The sequence below is a fragment of the Protopterus annectens genome, chromosome 4.part0 (assembly GCF_019279795.1).
Source record: "Protopterus annectens isolate FY-2018-M chromosome 4.part0, PAN1.0, whole genome shotgun sequence".
NCBI lineage: Eukaryota > Metazoa > Chordata > Ceratodontiformes > Protopteridae > Protopterus > Protopterus annectens.
This window is the reverse complement of record NC_056733.1, coordinates 1,818,124,921-1,818,141,467: the sequence shown is the minus strand read 5'-3', so window position 1 is coordinate 1,818,141,467 and position 16,547 is coordinate 1,818,124,921. Positions and strand designations below refer to the sequence as shown.

General features: G+C 39.6%; 1 protein-coding gene across 1 annotated transcript in view; it reads left to right on the top strand.

The window, feature by feature from the left end:
* Positions 1-9,832: 9,832 nt before the first annotated feature.
* The window catches only part of CDC23 (cell division cycle 23), a gene marked incomplete in the record, with an annotated part of 1,734,005 nt that continues 1,727,290 nt past the window's right edge, over positions 9,833-16,547 (top strand). Inside the window, 1 exon segment of the mRNA XM_044069509.1 lies at positions 9,833-10,015. Within this exon segment, the coding sequence (XP_043925444.1) occupies positions 9,909-10,015 (107 nt within the window).

Sequence of the window (16,547 nt, the reverse complement as noted above, 5' to 3'; positions counted from 1 at the left end):
AGCTTGGATGGTCTACACATTTCCACCTTTTAAAATGGGCCATTTTTTCATGCAAGTATTTACCTAAAAAATATTTTCATTCATATCGACTTGACTCTCCTTTCTATATGTGATTTGTAAAAATATGTCCTAACACCTCTACAAGTCATGCTATTTAAGTGGGTTATTAGTTCCTACTGTCAGGGAGTCCTTGAAAATGAGATCATTTGTACCAACATGAATAAAAACAGTAATATACTTCCTTACATTAAGGCATTCTAAGGAAATTCTCACATCTGGCATTGTTGCTCCTTGCAAGCATAACACTATCTGATGTTTAATATCTCCACTGTATATTTTAGTATCATTTCCTCTAATTACCGAATCTCCAGTTATTAGTATATCTTTTCAAACTATATCCGAAGAATCTTCCACTTCTAATTCAGTAATGACTGCATTACCAATTCGTACAAAGGAATTATGTTTAACATTAGTCTTAAGCTCACTGTTTTCATTGCTTATTACATTTTCAAGCATACAGTTCTCACCCACCCCTCTTTGTACTTCTACAACTTGAGCCATGTTGTCAACTTTGGTCTTCCTCCTCCTTTTTCTTACGGAAATGTTCTTTAATTCTTCCAAGTTCCATTTTCATTTCTTATTTTTAACCTGTCCCATCCCTCTTTTTTTCTACATTCTCTGTTGGAAACATTAAGCCATTTCCAGTTTGAACAATGTTAACATTCCCTGAAAACTGTGTGTTACACAACAAAACAGTGTCCATACTATACAACTCAAAATCTAGGAATCCCATTCCCCCACAACACCCACTTGAAGATTAATAATATTTGAGGCCACCCTTCATTTTTGTCTTGCCAAAATAAATATAGATGTAGCCTTCTTTAACTTAAAAATAATATATATGCTTGCAGATCAAAAGAAAGACTTTGTGGGGCATATATTATCAAAGGGAACACAGAGCACTGCACTACCTGTATCCTTTGTGTTATATCTAAGCAAATTCCCTTCCATTGTTGATAAAATTCCTTAACCTTCTGTAAAGTACCACCAAAGTTATCTTTATTGATCCATCCATGTATCAGTTAACCTTAAACCCAAGTAAGTTATATGAGTCTATCAAAAAAGGATTATTCCGCAAGTAAGTCACTGACAGAATATAATTCAACTGCACAGTTCCTGCTTTCTGTGTGTTAATTTTAAATGCCACTCTTCCAAATGCATCTAACTCCTGAAAAATAACATGCAAATCCTGTTCTGGATTTGATAAGCATTATAAAAGATTATCTGCATGCAGATAAACCTTAAATGTTAATCAATGTGACCTCCATCCATTATTTGGGATTTGCCCTAACCTACTTGCCGACAGTTCCAAATAAAGAACAAACAAAAGAGGAGAGAGCAGGCATCCTTGCCTAGTACCTATTCCGAATTGAAATACCCAAGAAAATGTATTTCCCACCTTTATTCTGGCTACAGTCTCCTGATATACTGATTGCTTTAAAAACCTGTCATGAAATTTCAGACACCAAGTCAAATGCTTTTCAATATCTAGACTTGCTGCTAATAAAGGATCTTTTCTTATTGCAGTATCTTCAATTAATAAGCATTTTTTATCTAATTACTATGAATGACTGAGGCAGGTATGAAATCCTGCTTGGTCTAAATCAATCAAAAGGGGAAGCATGATTTACAACCTTTTAACTAAGTAGGCAGTAAAAATTTTATAATTGTGGGTGAGAATACATACTGGTATTAGGAGTCTAACTGAAGAGGTCTTTACCAGGTTTTGAAATAACAGCAGTTATTCCAAGATACCAGAACTGAGTGGGGGGGATGGGGGATGGGCTAAATTAAGACATGGTTATCTATGTGATATAAATAGGACCTACTGGAGAGATAGGTATGTATCCCAGAGACTACCCTGTCTATGGAACAGGCTCCCCATCCATGTGAAGCAGAGTTCCTCCCTAACCCAACTCAAGTGCAGTTTGGACAATTGGATTATAAACCGGAAATTCATCCCTGGTTTAGCACCTATGTCTCTAATGCAGACAGTTAACCTGTAAATGGTTCATCTCCCAGGAAATACACTTAAACTTATCAAGGGTATCAGAACTTTTCAGAGATTTGGGATGCATGGCTAGGCTTAAAAAGGCCCTTGTGGTTGTTAGCCTAGTAAACACCTATGAACTATGATTATAAAATTATTCAAAACATTTCTAAAGCCTTAATATGTATTTCTATAAGCAAGCCATTACTGCAAGGTTGTTTACCTTTAGCCAACTCAGTCAACACCTGATTCACTTTTTCTAATGTAATATTCTCCATTAAGGAGTCTGCCTAGAACTGATGAAGGTTATTTAGATGTATAGAATAAAAAAAATTCAGCTAATTCTCCATTTACAACAACTTACTTGATATCTGCTGCACATAACTGTTCATAAAATTTTGCACAACAGTTTAATATATCATCAGGAATATTCTAGTGTTTCCCTAACAAGTGGCCCTTTCTTTTTATTACTTTCCCAGTCTTCTGTTTGCTGCCTCAACCTTAACACCAGATAAGTCTTTTTAGTAGAAGTAAACTACATGTCCCTTAATTTGAGATGTTTCATAGTAAGTTCAACTTTATATATCACATTGTTCCCTGAACAACATTAATTCATGGTTCTGGACCAATACCAATCCTTATAGCAACACATTGTGCATTGGTTAACTCAGCTTGAAGCTGTTTCAGATTGTAACCCATAACTTACAAGTTTACGGAGCTAAATTCCCTCAGGAACTTTGATCAGTTTGTTTTGACAGTATCTAATTTGACTACAATTATTCCTCAATCCTGTGACTTTAAATGAGGTCACCATTAGTATAACATTTCAAAACAAAAGTCCTCTCTCCAGTAGCAGCCTAATTGGGACCTATCATGTTCCAAAGTAAAAGAGATGATATGAGAACACTATTAGGAAGGTATCCAGTCGATCTAGCAAATAATTATATTCGTTTATCAGTTCTAGAGTATGACCAAAACCCGTATAAAAAACAGCTTCTCTGATTTACTTTCATTCATGGACAGGATAGATTATGGCTTCCCAGTGATCCTGAATTGAATAAAGTGGGTATAATAGAATATAGTGTTTTATGCTGGCTGAAGGTATAAGTTGTCTTGCATGACCTTGTTTCAATAATCTACCATTCTGGTCACATAAAAAGGCATCAGACCTACAAAGGTACAGATATACAAACTGTAACAACTTTTCAAAGAAATTCTGTAAAGCTAAAAACAGAGAACAGGCATCATAGAGCTGCAGTGCACAGCAGTATACATTACAATGACAACATATGCTCTCATAGGTTCATAGGTTCATACTAGGCTATCTGCCCTGGGGCAATTATAAGCCTAGCCCGATTCTGTATGGCTTATGCCACCCCTTGATTTGAGTATACTGGGCCCTTTTTAAGGTTTAGTTTACTGTGCCTCTGTCTAATAGTGACACAGGAGTAATCCCTGGGACAAACCTATGATCCCCATCCACCTATCGAGATTCTTCTTGAAGAGATTCAGTGAGGTGCTCTGCCTCACATGAACTGGAATTCTATTCCAGAGCGAAGGGAGCCTCTGGGTTATGAACCTGTCCCTCCAGCAAGTTCTATTTATTTCTGTGCTGAGGTTCAAGTCTCTCAAGCGTGTGGCTCTAAGGGATTTAGATTTACTGAGGTGGAGCATGTCCATTAATTCTGGATTTGACATAGCTTTGTATGTCAGGCATAGATCTCCTCGAAGTAGGCGGTATGCAACTGAGAAGAGCTGGAGTTTTTTTTAACCGAGCAGCATATGGCATCTGTTTGAGACCCTTGATCCTCTTGGTGAGATACTTTTGGGGTCTTTCTAATTGCTGCAGGTGTCGGGTAAGGTACATCCCAAAAGGGGCATTGTATTCTATGATGGGCCTGATGAGGGATGAATAAAGGGGCACGATTACCTCTCTTGATCTAGATGTGAAACCATTCGTGATGAGGTGGGCTGTGTAGAAGGTCTTTCTAACCACTTTGGCAATGTGGTTTTCAAAGGAGAGATTGCTATCAACTTGGGTCCCCAGGTCCCTAATAACTTTCTCTGTACTTAATGGGTTTCCGCCTATGTGGTAATTTGTGGGCACATTGTTTTTGCCAAAGGGTATGACTATACATTTTTTGGCATTTAGCTTTAAACCATGGTGCTGGCACCAGTTATCTGTCTCTGTGAGACCTTTTTGAAGGATGCTTGTGTCAGCTGGAGAGTTGATTATGGTGCCCAGTTTGCAGTCGTCTGCAAACTTGGTGAGCCATAGTCCTCCCACGTTTGCCTGTACCTCGGAAAAGTATATACCGAACAAGAGTGGTCCCAGGACAGAACCCTGTGGGATGCCACTTGTGACCTGTTTTGAGTCTGACATGGCTCCAGCAACTCTCACTCTGTGGGTTCTGTCTTTGAGCCAGTTTGCGACCCATCTTGTGACATAGCGGTTTATATTTAAGCTGGATAGCTTATCTATGATGCCCGAGTGGGGTATTATGTCAAATGCCTTTGCAAGGTCCAGATAGGCTGTGTGGACTACCTTCCCTTCATCTATGGCTTTGGTGACTGTTTCAAAGAAGTCAACCAGGTTCAAAAGGCAGGATCTGCCCTTGACAAAGCTGAACTGGGTAGGATCTAGTGTCTGTAGGTCCCCAATGTCTTTGTTTATGAGCTCCATGATGATCCTTTCCATAGCCTTGCAGACTAAGCTAGTCAGGCTTATGGGGCGATAGTTTCCAGGGTCCATAGAGGCTCCACTTTTGTGGAGTGGGACCACTGTTGCTGTATGCCATTCTGTGGGCACATATCCTGTAGTGAGGCTGAGATTGTATAGCTGTTTTATTTGAGGGATTAGTTCCTCTTGGAGTTCATGTAGGATACAACCTGGGACGCCATCTGGTCCCATGGAAGCAGTGTTTTTTGCTTTGGAGAGGGCAGCCTTCACCTGAGCATCAGAGATGTTTGGGAGGCAGCCCTCTGCTGGGATAGATACTTGCTCTTTTGGGGGGGGGAGAAGTTTGCACTGAACCTGTCTGCCAGGATATTGGCGATGTCTGTGGGTTCAATGTATTTTTTGTCATTTAGAATCAACTCAAAACAAGTCTGGGAGTTGCATCCCAGGTTTCTAACATAACTGAAAAAAGCCTTATGATTGTCTTTGGTGTCCTGTGCAATTTTTCTCTCAAAGCTGGCCTTGGAGGATTTTATGAGGGATCATAATTTTTTGCTAGTACTGATCAGAGATGCCATCCCTATTAGGGATTTTGCTCTATCATGTAGTAGCTTCCTCCTTCTGTTGTACAGTTTATTTATGGCAGGGGTCCACCAGACTGGGCGCCTGCCTTTGGATGATTGGGTCTTGGTTTTGTTTGGGATAGCATGATCCATGCATTCCTGGAGATGTCCGTAGAATGCATTTATATAGGATTCTGCAGTTTGGGCCATAGTTTCCACTGGCCCTGGGGCCTTGAAGGATTCCACTTCAGTTTTGAGAAGTGAGAAGTTCACTTTGAGAAGTTTTTCACTGTGGTTTTCTGGGCTGGGGTGGGGTCGGGATGTGGACATCCAGTGAAATTAATTTATGGTCTGATCTTACCAATGAGGGATATACTTCTGGTGTGGAGCATAGAGTCCCCATGTTGGTAATGATCAGGTCTAGTATGTTGTCCCTCTTGTGGGAGTGGTGACTAGTTGTTCCATAGCATTTGAGTTTATAATTTCCAGGAACCTTTGGGCTAAGGTGCTGGGGCTTGAGTAGTGCTCCCAGTCAATGTTTGGGTAGTTGAAGTCACCCAATATAATGGTGTTCGGAGAGATCTTCATGTTCTCCAATGTTTTCAGGAAAGCCGAGTGGGATTCATGACTTTGAGAGGGTGGTCTGTAGGACGTTATAAACTGAAAAGCAGTCTTTCCCACTGTTAGTTGCACATGGATGGTCTCCGATACTTCGTGCAATGCCACTAACCTGGAGGTGTGGATATCCTTGATAAATATGGAAACTCCCCCTCCTTTTGTGGTTCGGTCCGGGTTTTGGGGCCGAAAAGCATGATATGAGGTATAGCCTGGTAGTGCTGGGGTGCTCTCTGGAGCCTTGAACCAGGTTTCTGTCACTGCACAGATATTGATGTTCTCCATACTGAGGAGAGCTTTGAGTGCGTGCATCTTGAGGTTAAGACTTCTGGCATTTAGCAGCATTACCCTTAGTTTCTTGTTCCTTGTGCTGTCTATGGGGTGGGTTTGACTTTTGAGCCTTGCCTAAAAAAGGCACTATGGGGGTGGCAAGAGCCTTTGCCAATATCCAAAAGCCCAGTGGTGACAGGTGCAAGCTGTCCCTAGTGAAGCAACGTGGCTTGTCGAGCATGTCATCCCAGGCTGACAGACACTGGATCCCCTTTGAATGACACCAACATTTTAGCCAATTGTTAAAATCGATCATTTTGTCTTTGTACTGTGGCATCATTCTAGGTGAGGGTAAGATGGCTGCTCAAGGTCAGGGTCATACCAGCCTGGGCTACATGATCAGAGAGCTCCTCTATGTCTCTTTTCATGTAGTCCAGGGAGGTACGTCTCAGGTCATTCACACCAGCATGTACAATGACTGAGTCATATTTGTATTTGCTTTGGAGTGACCTGAGTGCTTGCATTATGTGGCGGATCCTAGCACCCGACAGGCAGCTCACCGTGACCTTCTCTTTATTCAGCCTGCTGAGCGGGATGTCAGTGTGTCTGACAATAGAGTCACCTATTTCAAGAGTATCAGGTGTGTTATTCAGCCTTAAGGGCTGTGGCTGCTTGGCACACTGACTTTGTGGGTTATGTGTTGTGCATGTTTTGTTTTGAGGTAGTGTTTGCTTGGATGTCTGCTTTGGAGGTCTCTGTTGCTTAGGTAGATTTTTATTTAGAGCCTCCAAGTATGTTTTTGTGTATTTATGTGTTTGGTTCGCTGATGTGGTGGGACTATGTGATACTGGAATTGTGTTGTGTGAGGTTACCTTCTCCTCCTGACTGGTTACACCAGTTTTGAGATGAGAGCTCAGCCTCCAGTTTGGCTAAATAGTTGCATCTCTCACATATATTTGAACCTGTTTGGAGGAGGAGAGGGTTGTCCGTGTACATGAGACAGTTGTAACATTGCCTCCAAATTCCCAGATTCACCAGCTGGACTGGAGAGGAAACCATTGACTGACCTTTGGACATGCTAGAGTAATATAGGGAAACTAGTAGTTGTTCATAGACAAGTACCACGCTAGCTGCACTTGTGGGCAATGTTAAGTTTAGCCAGTTTCCCTTTTGGGGTTGAATTAACCAATCCCATTTTGTGTTAGATTGACTTTACCCATCCCATGGTCGACAACACATTCTCAACACTAACAATACTCCTAAATTTAAATAATTACTAAGGGAACACCTCAAACATACTTGTCTCTGCTCCTGCACTAAACCTGCTTAAATTTCTACTAAGAGCCACTCTTTACTACTTTCTACACCTAATCTCTTATTCCTCTCACTTCTCACTTTTTCCCTGTCAACCTCCAGTGTTATACCAACACTTGCTTATTAATACAATCTCTCACCCTTTTTCTCTCCTGCTTTTTTCCCTTCTATCAGCAGGTCCCATACGTTTACCAAAGTTAACTTTTGCAAATCTATTCCCTCTTTGTTATTCATTACAGTTAAACTTATGTAGTGTATGAATTCTGTAGAAATTACTTCATGTAAATCATATTCCTGATACTGTGTGCTATATGTATTCCCCTTATTGATTTTCATGCCAGTACATTATCAGTACTGTCAACTCTATGTATCTTAATGTTTTTTCTTACTGCTTACCACATGCATTCCTTAAATTGTCTTTTGTAATGGTACTATATGAATTCTTTGGAGCATTGTATTTGTGGAGCTTTTCTCCCTGGGCCTCAGCTGAAAACGGGCAACCTAGGCCCAGTTGGAAACCCAGTAAACAAATGGAAATAAATAAATAAATAAATAAATATATTATCCCTGGTGATCATAGCACACATAATTTGAGGGGACTCATGTGTGGGATAAAGCATTCAGGAGCTGCCTCTGTCCATTAGTAGTATGGGGGGCAGGCCTTAGGTAAATTTTATATTACCCATCCACAGATATTTATTTTTCAGTGTATACATTTGTTAACCAGATAAGCCCACTGAACACATGTCCCATTTTTAGAGGTGACCTGGGAGCACTGTCTGTTTAAAGTGACTTGCTCAGAGTTATACAGTAAACAAATGGAGGTGGAAAGAATCAAACTTTTACCCTTAACTACAGTAAGCAACTACTTCAGCCTCTCCAGTATGCTAATTAATCTTTTAAAGACTACACAAGACCATACCTCTCAACTGTCCTTGACTTTGCAGAATGCCACTGCTTTTGTCTCATATTTTTGCCCTGACCCTGCCAGAAAATACAGTTTCATACATCTTATGTACAGAAAATGTATGTTGATAAAAATGTACTGTAATAACAGTCTGCTTTGTATGTGAATAACAGTAATGTTTAAAAACGTATTCCCTGTTATTTCTGGCTCTGTCCCTGATCTTGAGGAAAGAAATTGAAATGTACGCAAGAGACCATAGCATATAAAATGAATGATGCACCTGGAAATTCAGTTACAGTCATCGTAGCAGCAGTTAAACACATCACCTAAGTGTACCTCATTATGAGGAATCTTCCTTATTTTGGGTCTTAAAAATCCATGTTCCTCATTCACTCATAAGAGCTCTTTTTTACTAAAACCTTTGGTAAATAATACTGAACTGTATTAGCCCATCAACAGAATATTTGTAAGTATAGAGTAAAATTTTTAAACATTCTATGAGTTTCCTAATTGAAGTTGTTGGTAAGTTGTCTGTATGTGTTCCACATTATACTGGAGGTAGTCATAGCTCCCAGCCATTCTGAGACAGATCTCAACAGAATCAGTGACAAATCCAGAAATTGGGGACAATCAGTGGCACTTATAAAATATTAGCACTATTAACGTGAGACACTGATAGATCAAGAGAATGTGAATTAATACATAGCTGTCAACTTTCTATCTCCAAAATGTGGAACATTATCTTCATACCTCTCATATGTCCCTGATTTTATCTCATATTTTAAGTCTTGTAATCCACAAAATGAAGCAGCTTTTCAGGCAAAACAATAAAGCCCTGAGCAGGGTAAGTTTAGAAAATTGTGAAAAACCCACGAATGTTTCTGTGGAATAAAGTGAACTGAAGGGTGCTGAGCCGTCCGTGGGTTTTTTCACAATTTTCTAAGCTTGTCCTGCTCAGGGCTTTATTGTTTTGCCTGAAAAGCTGCTTCATTTTGTGGATTTCAAGTTTTATTTGGAAGCTGCTGTAAATTTTGTTTTTTCATATTTTAAGTCTGCCCCTTTTAATTCCTCTTAAAACTGGTGACTGTTGGAAAAACGGTGGTGAACTGCATTTAATAAATGTTGATAGTACTCAAGAGTTATAGCCTTCGCCCACTTCAGAAAATGTATGTAATGCTAGAAAACCAAACCAGCAAGGTAAAAAGGTCACAAAGACAAACTGCAAGAAAAAAACCAGCCAAGCTAGACTTTTCACTGTATTATACATTAAACCTCCTGTGATAGAGGACCACGCAGGACAAGTACAGTACAAGAATATTACGCATATACAGTACAATAAATATAAACACTGTTTCTAGACGGCGCTCCAGCCTCTTACAGACGTGTACAAGATACGAAACAAAAACGGAAGTTTTCAAAAGGTCTCTAAGGGGTGTGCTCATTGTCGTCATGAGTGGGCTAGTTAGGGCTACGTCACGAGCCATTGATTGGTCAGGGTTATATTGTTGAAAGATGGCGGTCACAAGCGGTGTATTTGGAGATCTAAAAGAAATCAAAAAGCAGCTTTTAAGCATTGTGTGGTTATGTCGAGAGCGGGGTTTAACACACAGTGTGAAATGGTGAGGTTGTCATCTGACATTAAGTATTGCAAATTGTGGCGTAAAGTCATGCCTTTTTAGTAAAAGTGTATTTTCCGTTGTATTTTTTTAAGTTGCTTGATGAAAGTGTGTAAAGTGGCTGTGTATTAAAAGTAGCAGCAACAATAATAATAATGTCTTATTCGGTACAGTAACTGCTTTTTGTGTTTAAGTGCAAGCTAACGGTTTTCACATGTTTAGTGATGTTTGTTTTCCGGAAGAAATACAGCGTCATGATCTGTTTATCTCTCTGGGATTTTTTTAATGACTCTGGCCACATGTTGAGTTGTAAATTATGTGTTTAAGGGATACACTTTTAGTGACACTATTTTTTTTTATCTGCGGAAAGCTGCAGAAGTCAGAAACGTGCTGTCGACAGAATAGTCATTTGTGTCTCGCCCCTCCCTTTCTTAAACCTATGCAATATTTTTAAGTTGTGCACGTCTCCTAATTTATATATTTTTGAATACGTTAAAGTAATGCATAATTGATTTCCGTGCCTGTACACTATGGTGGATAGTCTTATGTGTAATTGCCACAGTTAAAATGCCTGTACACTATGGTGGATAGTCATATGTGCAATTTCCACAGTTAAAACATGTTACTTAAGTTAGGTCGGGATATATTTAATTGAATTAGTTCTGGTGACTCTTGTGTTTTTGATAACTGTTGCCATGTATGTGATAATGTTATTTACAGCTTTGGACCATTTCTTATGTTATTATTTGATTCTTAGTTATGTTTGCTCTGAGGCACCAAACCTTTGTGATGTCTGATTTTAATTGAGTATCAATGACTCTGAGGAGGACTTTCTAATTCTGAATCTGTACTTCAGCCTTTTGCCTGCTGACTCTTATTTCAGCTGTCAGGCTTTCCTTTGCATTCTAAACTCTTTCCCCTTCTACCTGACTGTTTGGTGCACCAGGCTGTACCATTCACTCTCATTTGTCTTGTTCTCCAGCGAGCAGGTGTTCATCTCCAGATATCTTTTTAGCTGCAGATCAGAGAAAAACACTAACGAGCTTCTTTTGAAATAATATGATTATCTAATGGTGTTTTGATAGCCAGTTTTAGTCCTGGACTTGGCTGAAGCCTGCTTGGTAGATAAAGAAGTTTGGGAGACACCTTACTGGCCACAGTTCAAGAGAATTGTGGATGAGAAATAGAAAATTCACCCCAGGGATCATTCCAGTGGCTCTACTCGATGGAGGCACTGGGAACTAAGGTCTGGTGGCATGATGCCAGGGTAATCCTATGGGTTAGGCATATAAAAGCTCCAGGGCCATTAGCCTAGTACACACCTATGAACAAGGACAAATTAAAGGATCTTCTGAATATATGAAAATGCACTATCTATTGTTTATAACAAATAAATTTGCTGGATGGCCTGATATCCCACTTTGGGCATCCATAACTAGAGGGCTTATTGAATGTATGCCCCTTACTTGTGTAAATCTCAATTCCCTCCACCTCTTCTAGTCAGACTAGAAATTTCACAGTTAAAAGCAGGACCGCAAACCTGCCCCAAGTAACACCATAACAATGCTGAAAAAGATGAGACCTTCCTTGGCAGCTGACAACTCCCCAATGAGTACCTCAGACTGCCAGCTGATGCCATAATCTCCATTCTGGTAAATAGGTCTGTAGCAGAACAATATGTCCCAAAATTATGGAAAATTTCCTATATCACCCCTCTGCATAAAGGAGGAACATCAGCAGAATTACACAATTACAGACCCATAGTCACCCCCCATGTGAAAATGCTGGAAAAATGTATCCACACTCAATTGTTACAATACCTGTTATCTCTGCCCTCTCAACATGGTTTCAGAGCAAAACATAGTACCAGCACAGTCTTGTTTAATTTCTCTGACACCATCAACCAACTGAGAAATTCAAACCAGCAAGTAGCATCAGTCTTCTTAGACATGTCGAAAGCATTCCAACACCTGTTTCCCATCAGAAACTCCTTAGTACTCCCCATCAAAGACTTCTCTCTCCTAGTTCCTAAGCTGTCTTTCTGACAGACAAGCAGTACAATGGAAACCTGGACTCTCACCACTTCTGTCTGTCTCTGTTGGAGTCCCCCAAGGGTCGATATTAGGACTCCTTCTTTTCACCATCTTCCCTAATGGATGTAGCCTCATCCACAACACATGCTAAAGTAGTTCAGTATGTGGATGATTCAACTTTAATCTGCTCAGCAGATACCTTACCAGACATCCATATAGTAGCCCAACAAGCTTTTAATGATCTAGAAACACATCTAAGCAAATCACAACTAATCCTCAACCCCAAAACGACACAGTTAATGCTATTTGTCAGTAGCAAACCATCACCAACCACCCCTCCTTTCACCATTCTCTCAGCAAACAGTCATCCAACCAGATGAGCATACAAAACTGTTTGGAGTGACAATTGACGACAAACTCAGATTTTACCAATACACAGCCACCACAATTAAAGTTCACATCAAACTTTGCTCACTGTACAGAAGCGAGCCATTCCTCACTGACAATACCAGACTAGCCATATCCAGAACCTTCCTCCTTTCTACACTCCTGTATGCTTTCCCCCCTCTTTACCAACTTAAAAAAATCAGACTTAACCAAATTGGAAACTTGCTACAACAAAATAGCCCATTTCGCAGCCAACCTTCCCCACCAAACCCACCATTGTATTGCTGTACATAAATTAAATTGGCTCGAGCTACCTAATATTCGTCTCTACCAACTTAAATTCACACACACACTATCATCTTCCATCCTGAGAGTTGCCCATCCCTCAAGGAACTTGTTCCCTACTCATGCCTATGAAGTCTAAGATCTGCAGACAGAAACATTCTCACAGTAAACAAAACTAGCACAGTAAAGCCCTATTCTCAAATCAGCCAAATTATGGAATTCTCTACACCGCACCTGAATCTACCAGTCAATACATGACACTGAGCGGGTTGTCAGCATGCACACCTCACCACCTACTCCAATGAAACCCACATCACACATACCTACATAGTCTGAGATCCCCTCCATAAACTTAAAACACTAGAGAGAGACCTCCCCAAATACAAGCTCGCTACACAATACTTTCTCTGCAGAACACAATACACACAATAGCTCATGCATCAGTGTCTCGCCTGTCAAGCCCAGAACACAATACACACAATAGCTCATGCATCAGTGTCTCGCCTGTCAAGCCCATAAGGCTAAACACTAAACCTAACATATTAGTCATAAGAGACTATTTCATTTCTAAATCATGTCTGTTATTTGCTGCCCTTATTACCAACTGCTGATCTAGTTCAGTCATGTCCATTTTTACCAAGTGGCTTAAAATCCTTCTGTCTCTGGCTGTTCGAGACCAAAAAGATTTGTTCGCACAGCCTAATAAAAACTTCCAAGTTAACATTTCCAAAACTGAAACTTATAAACTTTACCCCTAGTTTGAGTATGAAAAACAAATTTCCATTTTTGAGTAGTCCTAATTACTTTATGTACTTTGCACTGAATCTCCAAATTTTATACCAGACCTTTATTACACTTTCCTTTAGCATATCATTGCATAAAGTTAAGCAGTTAAATGGGCAGGTTTATTTAGCCTCTAACTCTGTTTCCCATGGTCTTATTCTATTATTTCCAGTCCCTTTCCATATTAATTTAAGGAAGTCATTGCCCACATTTATTTGAGAAGGTGAAAATCCTAGACTTAGCTGGGATCTGATAACTTTACTATTATACAGTGTGGCCTAGGAGTCCAAATCTTCCCAATGTATGATAAAGCTGCCAAGATAGAAGCCATACAGGGACTTTTAACTCTAGGATATGTCTGTTTGGAAGGATCTCTTGGTCTGTCCTCTTGGAAGCCTCCATAACTTATTTAAATTTCTGGCTAAGAATAATCCTGCACATTGTAAATCACCCAAGTTAATCATGACCAGTCTAATCACAACAATAAAATTTGTTATTCATGAAACAAAAACGAGTTCCTGGCTTTGCAAACTGACACGTGTTAAATATGCTGCTGATATAACATTAGTTATACAAGATGTTTAAGGCAGGGTTAGCCAGGTGTCCAGCTCTAAAATATCCTGAGCAATTACTGTGTAATGATGATCCTGAACTGTCAGGAATCTAAAGTTTAGTTTGGTCTACAGAAAGGCAAAGTTTTTATGAAAAAATAATAGCCTACTTTGGAGCTAAAAGCCCCTCCCAGCACAAATGCGAGCACTGGCCAAATGGGATACTATGGTTGCTAGATATTCATGGTAAATGTACTAGCAAGGATGCCTTTGCTCACCTGTGTGAAATATTATTGATTAAAAAGGGGTGGAAATAATAATTCTGTTTCTGTTCCATTGCCAGTAGCTTTATCAATTATCCTGACTTTCAACTTTCTTATCCCTTTCTTTCTTTCATCCCCAGTACTACTACAAATAACCTATATCCCCTCCTTACCCACCTCATTATCTTGCTTATCTACTGTTATCTCAACCTTTGCAATATCGGAACTCTTTCTACTTGTGTCTTTCTTGCTCTGTTTCTGCTTATACTCCCTCCTCTATTTTCTGTTACTGCTCTAGTCACGTCGTACGTCAGTGTCAATACACACATACTGAACCTGTCATTGCTCTTGTGTCTCTAGCTATTACATGTTAACGTGTTTGACTTGCGTAAAATGGTATGACTTATAAAAGTATATGATAAATGTCTTTACTATTTATCTTAATACTACTTGCAGAGTAATGCTTGCAGTGTTTAATTTTTATTGTTCATTGTAAATATGTATTTAATGGGGAGCTGTTCTCCCTGGGCTTCTGATGAAAATGGGATTTGTACCCAGTCACACATTCTCAGTAAACAAAAGATGATAAATAAAAATAAATATTGGATTCTTTGAGAACACAATCTTAAGGTTATTGTACACCGATACACTACCAAGTTAAACAAATTAAATTTTTTTGGGAAGGGGGTTGGCAATATTTTTATACTGCTGCTTGGTTGCATCATATGTTTCCAATCAGGTCTACTTCAGAAGACTGACAAACTAAAAGACTGAATCCAAAAAGACTGAAAATTCAAAATACTGAATGCATTTTTAATGCAAGGGGGCAAGGTTCCCTGCACCCCTCGTGGGGAGCTGCACCTCCCACACCCTTTGCTAACTATATATACCAACTCCAAGATCGCACAACAGTGGAGAAGAGGCAAATTCTATCATTCAAAATTTAGAATTTTTAGTCTTTTTGGGATTCGGTCTTCTTTGTTTTTTCAGTCTTCTGAAGTAGACCAGTTTCCAGCCACCTCCCCATATGGTTGGTGTTGTGCTCAGCAAGCAGTATGTGACTGGGTACACTTTTTTTGAGGGGACTACCAAGAACAGAGTCTATTGAAAGCAGAAATCCCAGACTCACTGCACATGGGCACACCCCATCAATTACATTTATACTTCACTGCCTCACCCACATCACATTAGCCAATAGCAGTCATTGTCCATAAGCAATATTATCCACCCCTACATAACCCCCAATTACAACCCAGTAGTTACTCAGGGCTATCTTCTAAATCAATCTTTTAACTGACTCCACCCATTTAGCATCACCGTGTAGCCTCCTAGACAGTTTGATAACCAATCCATTCTTTAATTCATCCAAGTTTTTTCCAGTAAGGTTGACCATTATTTACTTAATTGGTAATACTTGCTACCCACTATCCTAACTTATTGCATTATCTGTACACGCTGTCTATTCTTTTTACTTCTTTATTACAACCGTATAGGAAACTCTAGATTATCACCCCTGCACATCACTACCACTTCTATCTCCCCTCTTATAATTGCCTACACCTATCAGCCAATAACCATCCCTGCAAACCTTCAGTACGCCACCCAGACAACCCTTTAAACTTTGCCATTGCTCCTAGTCTGTTCTGTACCAGCTACCTAGACTATTATGCAAATAAATTCTAACCCTTACCAAACGCTTCCCATACCTATCTAAAAAATACCAACTTACAGTACAAATTTTCCAAACTACTATGACGCCTCTTAAAGCAGTTATGCCAATCTGGTGACATTCACCCTAATCCTGGCCCCATCCTGCTACGAAACGCAGTTAATTGCCCTATCACGGCCAACTCTTCCCAACTACATATTAAAAACAAATCTTCACTTCTACTTAATATGAATGTAAGAAGTATTAATAAAGATCTTGAGATATATATATGCTTTACTTTCCCTCTAGTCTCCTGACATTGTAGTACTTGCATAGACTTGGCTACAACTCACCAATAACAACAAAAAAATTGTATCTCCCGGATATAATATACTATGTAAGGACAGGTTAACTAAAATGGGAGGGGGAGTAGCTATTGTTAAAGATCCAACACTAGACTACATGGATCTAAACATCCCTGACTTTGGAAATTCAGAACTGATCTTTAGCAAATTAAAAATCAACCCAAAAAATACATAAACATCATTGCTGGGTTATATACCTCCAGTGAGCAATATCCCACCA